The sequence below is a fragment of the Cariama cristata genome, unplaced genomic scaffold, assembly GCF_000690535.1.
Source record: "Cariama cristata isolate BGI_N322 unplaced genomic scaffold, ASM69053v1 scaffold3004, whole genome shotgun sequence".
NCBI classification, from domain to species: Eukaryota; Metazoa; Chordata; class Aves; order Cariamiformes; family Cariamidae; genus Cariama; species Cariama cristata.
Window position 1 is genome coordinate 25,614 of NW_009614475.1, and position 7,251 is coordinate 32,864.

At 41.0% G+C, this 7,251-nt stretch overlaps 1 protein-coding gene across 1 annotated transcript in view; it reads left to right on the plus strand.

The window, feature by feature from the left end:
• LOC104161095 (reelin-like) overlaps nucleotides 1–6,744 on the plus strand; it is a 17,050-nt gene extending 10,306 nt beyond the window's left edge. Inside the window, exons 7-11 of the mRNA XM_009699414.1 lie at nucleotides 1,954–1,985; nucleotides 2,314–2,390; nucleotides 3,911–4,069; nucleotides 6,050–6,238; nucleotides 6,467–6,744. Of these exons, the coding sequence (XP_009697716.1) occupies nucleotides 1,954–1,985; nucleotides 2,314–2,390; nucleotides 3,911–4,069; nucleotides 6,050–6,238; nucleotides 6,467–6,744 (735 nt within the window). The remainder of the gene's footprint in view (nucleotides 1–1,953; nucleotides 1,986–2,313; nucleotides 2,391–3,910; nucleotides 4,070–6,049; nucleotides 6,239–6,466) is intronic.
• Nucleotides 6,745–7,251: the final 507 nt, after the last annotated feature.

The window sequence follows — 7,251 nt, forward strand, 5'->3', positions numbered from 1 at the left end:
CTTCACTATCTGTTCAGTGAGAGCATTTGCACACAGTGCCTACCTGGCAGCTAGATAAAAAACATGGAATATAGATAATTTTTTTTTTCCAAGCAGTGACATCTGGCTTGTTAGCTGACTTGGCTCCCGTCTGCGCTACAGACTCTGTTGCTAATGACTGTGCAACCATCCCAGAGAGCTGTTCTGGGTCAAACGCTTACGCATCAGATGGGCTGATTCACCCTTCTGCAGAAAGGAGGCTTTTTGTCTTTTGGTTTTTCTTTTTATCGATCTTTACATTTGGCAAGCATAAAAGAGAATTTCATCATAGGACTGTAAATCTTTTCACCTCTGAGACGGCTGTCTAGTGTTTTATTGCCTGAATACTGTCTCAGACAACAGAGCTGCAGCAAACAATGGTACCTACCTGGCTAAATAGTGTAATACTGTGAGCCTGTCTGTTCTAGAGCTATCTATGGGGTTATATTATGGATGAGATTGATTATATTCTGGCTTGTCCTAGTCCCTATGGATATACAAAACATCTCAGATAGGAGATACCAGTTTTGACAACAGAAATGGAGTGTGGTTGGGTTTAGAATCAGAAGAGGATTATGACATTGTGTTTATAGCAGTGGGTGAGGGAAATTGGAGTCCTGTTTGCCTTATATTGGCTCTGGCTGTAGTCCTGTGGCCTGTCTGTGATTTTACCGATGTCACTAACAAATCCCCTAAAGCGAAAAGAGTTATCCTTGTGGGGAATTATTTGAGTAACAAATCAAGCCTTGTTTCTTCACATAGAGACACAAATTCACCTCGAAGTTAGTATTTAAAATAAACAAGTTATCTACAAGCAGTAGAATTAATGAAGCCTGGTTTCCTTCAGATTTGTGTTCTTTTTTCCCCCAAAACCCCTGTTTGGCAATAACCCCACCTCACCCTATGTGCTCCACGAGGACACCCCAGCACAAGGGACAAGCAGTTGCTTCCCAAAAACATCACATCAGTGACCACTCCAATAGTCATAACACAACAGTCAGGAATCATCCTAAGTCAAAAATTGGCTAGGAAACAAGAAGGAGAATGGCATCGCCAACTTTCAGCATGCAAATCTCATCGTGGGAACGAGTCCAGGTTCCCTGCTCTGTTCAGGCACTGTTTCGGGTATGCAATGCAGACAACCTGTGAAGAAGGCATAGATGAGGGGGTGATGGCATCTCAGTCATCTCAATGCTCTTTACATTAGTTATGACCAGATAAGACTCAGATGAATGTCAGAGACATGCAATGAAATTTGGTGAGTGAGCAGCAGGACGTTAATTGAAATTAATTGCTGTTCTATAGCACAATAGTGCACATCTAAGAGGACCTGTAAACTATTCTGACACCACAGAGTCACAATTAAAAATTTCAGTTCAGCAAGGATACCGGAGCAGCGCTGCAGAATGGGAAAAAAAATTAACAATATTTTGGAACACAAGGATGGGATAATTATTAGTTCAAATGTAGCTAAATAGGGATGTTCCAGGCTAATCCAAAGTTCTGTCAATAAAAACAGCAACACTGTCTCAAAGGGATGCTGTGGCTTTAGAAGGGTTGCAGGAAATTGTTATAGGAAAAATCAAGGACATGGAAAATCTTTCATGCAGAGAGACACATGAAAAGTTTGCCATGGTTTACAGTAGAAAGGAATAAGAGAAGGTAAGGAAGTGATAAAAGCATTGACTACAGGGAAGGTTGCAAGAAAGGCAGATCAGGAACATTTTTTTTCCCCATCTCATGATGTGAGAACAAGAGGATATTCAACAAAATCAAAATCTATAGGTTCAAAATCAAAGGGTCTACTTCATAAAATGTCCCATGAATACTTTTCACGCAAAACTGTTTACATCAAGAATTTAAGGACCAAAAAGGGATTGGTGGTTTAGTGAGGATATAATAATTTTATTAAAACTTTAATATTGTGTTTTAAAGCTTAAACCAATTTCCAGTTACAAGAGGTCAAGGTAAGATCTAATGTAAGGAGTAGATTTGCCTGCTTGGGAGATTTTGCATCTTTGTGTGAAAAAAGGAACTGCTAAATTCTGCTACTAGGTCCAATGATACATTTATTAGGCACGGGATCAATAAACCACATCACCTTCTTCTGTCTTGGGTCCTCCACTGTTTACTATGGCCATGCTTTATTTCACCGGGAATGTTATCTGATCAATAAGCCTGGAATAATGAGCTAACTGAAAATGCCATATTAGTTAAGACAGGAGAGTTATCCTGACTGATCTTGTGCTTTCAGAACATAATTACACTTCTCTTCTACCCTGATTTTTTTAACAGGCTAGTTCAATTTTATGTACAAATTGGAAGCAAGGCTGTTGGTAACTCCTGCAACAGACCAAGAGCCAGGAATGAAGGTAAAACCCCTTTTCTTTATAATAAGCTTTTTGTATTTTGAGCCTTCTAAAGGGTTTTTACCTTTTACTGCCTTTACAAAATCAAAAAGATTGTTTTATTTTTAAGATAAATCAATTCATTTTTCATAAATGGTTCAGACAACTATTTACTTTTGTTCCACGTTTGTATTTATACTTATTTCCACCAAACATAATGGTGATCAATCAGTAGGAGTAACTGTTGGAGCTGTGGTGGTTTAAGAAAGACAACATTTACAAGATGAGGTGTAATAGCTTTTATCAGACTACTTGACAGTGTTGAAAAACAGGTAAAGTTACAAGTATACAGGCCTTTCTTGAGGTCTGAAATAAAAGGAATAAAATTCAAGTTCAGGATAAAGTAAGCAACCTCCATTTCTGACATGAAGAAGTGTTGTGTGCCTGAAAACTTGTTCAGCTTCTCAGCTACACCAGGGAGTCCAATAAAAGATTGTCTCCCACCCAAGCTTATGCATGATTTACCTGAAAAGCAAAATTATAAAGCTGCAGCTGAAAATACATTTAGTCTAAAGAAATTAATCTCTCCCAGCTGTCTCCTCTGTTATTTTACCCACATGCTTAGAGTTATTGGGGTGGGAGGCTGGTATTTGTGTTTCAGAAGGATCAATAGAGTTTCAGGAGCAGATTCCCCATGTAAAGTGGTCTAGCTGCATGAAGATAGACCACTGGCATCTCGTAGATGAGAAAACTTCATTTTCCTTTCAGTATAAATCATTTCACATCAGTGGACTGTTGCTTGATGTATAACATTTTCATTGGTCCTGACTCACAGCTGTCATCTTTCAGCACAGATTACACTGAGGGTTTGAATACCCTCTCATTTGCACCAGTATAAGACACAAGAAAATCCTTTATCTTTGAACATACTGCAGTATAAAAAAGTTTTAAGAGAAGAAATACACATAAGTGTGTCTTTCTTGCATTATCCCCTTTGATGAACTCATAAGTGACTTCACAATTCTGCTATGTCCTAGTATTTGCCATATTGTGTGTTAGATATGAAGACTATCTTAAATTATCTAAATAGTAGGATAATTAACTTTTAAAGACGCTGTGAGTTGGTGTTCATAAGCATTATCCACCACCCATGTTGGGAGCCCAGGTATCAGAATTACAACTTAATGTCCCACACAAACTGCAGGGATACCTGACACGAAATAAATACTGACTATATGAAGAAAGTCACATTATTCCTATCATTTCTGTGGTACAATCATTAGTTTCACTGAAGTTGTAAAAGATTTGATCCTTTGAGTTTGATGAAGACAGGCAAGATAATGTGTGGCAGCTGGTGAGCCCATGTCATCTTTGCAGTAGGACTTCAACCACAAAATGCTCCTGGTCCAGGAGATGCCAACAGGGTAGAGGAGATGCCAAAAGTCATGTGCACTGCACAGGGCAGCTCCTGAGTATAGCCTGAAGAGTTGCCCTGCTTTGCTTTGTACAGTCAGACTAACTACCTTTCTTAATTTTAAATATAGGGCTTGTTGTTCAATACACAAATGACAACGGGATCACCTGGCATTTGCTTCGAGAGCTGGACTTCATGTCGTACCTGGAACCCCAGGTTGTTTCAATAGACTTACCTCGGGAGGCCAAAACCCCCGCCACCGCTTTCCGCTGGTGGCAGCCACAACATGGTAAGCAATGCCATCCTAAAAATTCATTAAGCGGCTTTACCTAACCCACATGTCAATGCTTCTCCACATGGACATTTTCTGCAGAAACCTCAGCTTACCAAAAATAGAATATGGTGAACAGTTGGGTGCTGTAAGAGCATGTTTAGGCTTTCCTCAGTCACACTGCAGACGTGATTTTTCTTTTCCAGCACTGAGCGGAATAGTGGGCTAAGAGTAAAATTGTTTAAGAGCTAAGTTTAAACCAAAGATGCTGAGAGATAACAGAGGGGAGAAGAAAAGAATATTACACAGAAAAGCCTGAATAAGATTAGAGGATTTACCTGAGTATAGAGTGACCTGGGATGCAAAATCGCTTATACATTTTATCTCATTTTTTCTGTTTTGGAAGAGCAGGCATAACATGGCCTTGACTCTACCTACCTGGTGGCTCCCATCTCACTATTTTAATATTTCCACACTCCAAAACAGGACGCCCATCCCCTGCCATTTCTGGGGTCCCAGTGCCCTGCTCCCCTGCCTTCTGCTGCACCTCCAAAGCCCACTCAGCCACTTTCCACATCCTCAGGTGACCGTCAAACCCTGGTGCTGACTGATACACACAGCCGCTGTGAGAGCTGCCACCTTGCGTGGGGGCACGTTGCCACTATTAAAATTGTCCTGATTAAGTGCCTCACCTTTGTGCAAGGCAGCAGCTCCTGGATCCCTGCAGGAAATATAAGGTGATATTCAGAAATATAGCAAAGTAAATTTTAACAGCAATTCCCTGGGGAGAAAAGCACACAGCTTACATTCAGGTAATTACGGTATGGAGCTTCTTGGATATCATTTATCATTTTGATGGCTGTTTTTTATTCGTACATTTTCTTACAATGTATGTGCTGGAGTTAATTATCCTCACTAGGCAAGAGAGTAGACAAGGCAAGAGGGATGTGATTTAGTTAAGAAGCCAGTTCATTTCGGAAAAATGCTGATCAGCAACTGAGGCACCACAGACCATTGTTCTGCCATGATCATTTGCACTGGTGAGTGGTGTGATGTCAGACCTGTTGCTCCCTACCTATGTCCTGCCCATGGCCACTTGCTTTGGGGGCGTCTGGATCACATCTCTCCCTGCTAAGAGCAGTCACTCTAAGACCATCTGATGGCAGTCCTGTGACTCCCAGTAAGAGGGAGTTTATGACTGGAGATTGAAATACCACCTTCCATATCAGTGCCCACAGGTGAGAACCACTCCTCGTTACAGATATTAGCTCCTTTGTAGACTGTCCTCTGTCTGCTATAACTCAGGGCAGAGAGGCCCTATCATCTATGGCCCACGTGCCTTATAGTGACAAGAAAAAAGTCCTGGCGCATCGCTGCAAGCTCAGAATTTATTGTCAAGACTTTCCTCCTTCTCCTGTGAGAGCTGTGACTGTACAGTAAGATGGCATTTTCAGCATGCCAGTAGAAAGGTGAATTGAAATGAAGGGCTGGAGATGGTGGTGAAATGAGGTGCCTGTAGGCTGGAGAGCAAGAGAAGAGAGGTTTCCAGGAAGGAGAAGGTGTAGAGCACTTCTATGAATATCATCTATATCAAGAGCCTTCAGCATTTTTGTTTGTGTACTATCCTCTTCCATACAAAAGGTACTTTGGGAACTAGACAGAGGCCTTTCTGATTTAGCTGTGGGGAATGGCAGGAAGGTTGTGACCCGTAAAATGAAAATCCCCAATCTCGGGGCTCAGGGAGCATCTCATTCATGCACAATGAGAGTGTATGATGATGAAGGCACTGAAGCTTGAGAAATTAAGAGGGAAATACCTGTGTTTATCCAAAATAGAAACATACTCTGGAGTCCGGGTTCATCCTTGAGCAATGTTTTAGTCTTGTTCAACAGTGCTCAGTGTATGTGACTGAGCACTGCTCACTGGGTGAACACAGGATGTGGGCATAAAAAATAACTTACAGGAACTCCACTAACCTGCCCGTTCTGCTTTTTATAGGGAAGCATTCAGCTCAGTGGGCTTTGGACGATGTCCTGATAGGGATGAATGACAGCTCTCAGACTGGCTTCCAGGATAAATTTGATGGAACTGTGGATTTACAAGCAGGCTGGTACAGAATACAAGGAGGTCAAGTAGACATCGACTGCCTGTCTATGGATACAGCTCTGATGTTCAGTGAAAACATTGGTATGTGTCACCAAATCTTGCTACATTTGTATGAGTCTATTTTATAAATTATTTATGTATTGAGTTTTTACAAGATGGGAGGTATAGACCTATTCAGATATATAGTAATCTACAGGGAAGAGAAGACTGAAAAAAGGTGAAAATACAGATAACAAATTTGAATGACAGTACTGAAAGTATATGCATAAGGTATATTTTTTTTTTCGTCGTTTTTCTCTCTTTTCTTAGGAAAACCTCGTTATGCCGAGACTTGGGACTTCCACGTATCAGCCTCGACTTTCTTGCAGTTTGAGCTGAGCATGGGTTGCAGCAAGCCATACAGCAATTCCCACAGCATTCACCTGCAGTATTCTCTAAACAACGGGAGAGACTGGCACCTGGTGACAGAGGAGTGCGTCCCTCCAACCATCGGCTGTCAGCACTACACTGAGAGCTCCACCTACACTTCAGAAAGATTCCAAAACTGGAAGAGAATTACGGTCTACCTCCCACCCTCAACTAAGTGAGCATTGCTCTTCTGGCTGTTTAGCATGATATAGATTTTGCTGATCTAATTTGAGCAAACATCCCCCAGCTTGGGAATGTCTTTTAAATTATTAAATGTGTGTTGTCACGCCATCAGAATTTTAAATTTCACTTCAAAATATTTCATCAGATATAATGTGAACTGTAGGAACTTAGGGAAGTAACAACTTTGGATGAGTGAATTCTTCAGTTTTGCCCATAATCTATGACAGCAAGAACAGGAATGCTAAACCGAGCTTTTCTAATATTTACACAATAAGAAGCAAGAATTAATGCCCTGACCTATCCTTTCATATAAAAGTATTTTTTGTTATTGCGTATAAGTTGCCATCCAACATTTAGGCATGTTAATCTTAGCATTCAGCAAGTCAAAATGCATGTTACTGGATGTGCCACCTCCACCCTTTTGACTGGGAGGAGAGTTCTTCCTGCCTCCTAGTGATATCCCATGGTTGTAAATGGCTGTGGCAGATATGCTGGCATCCGCC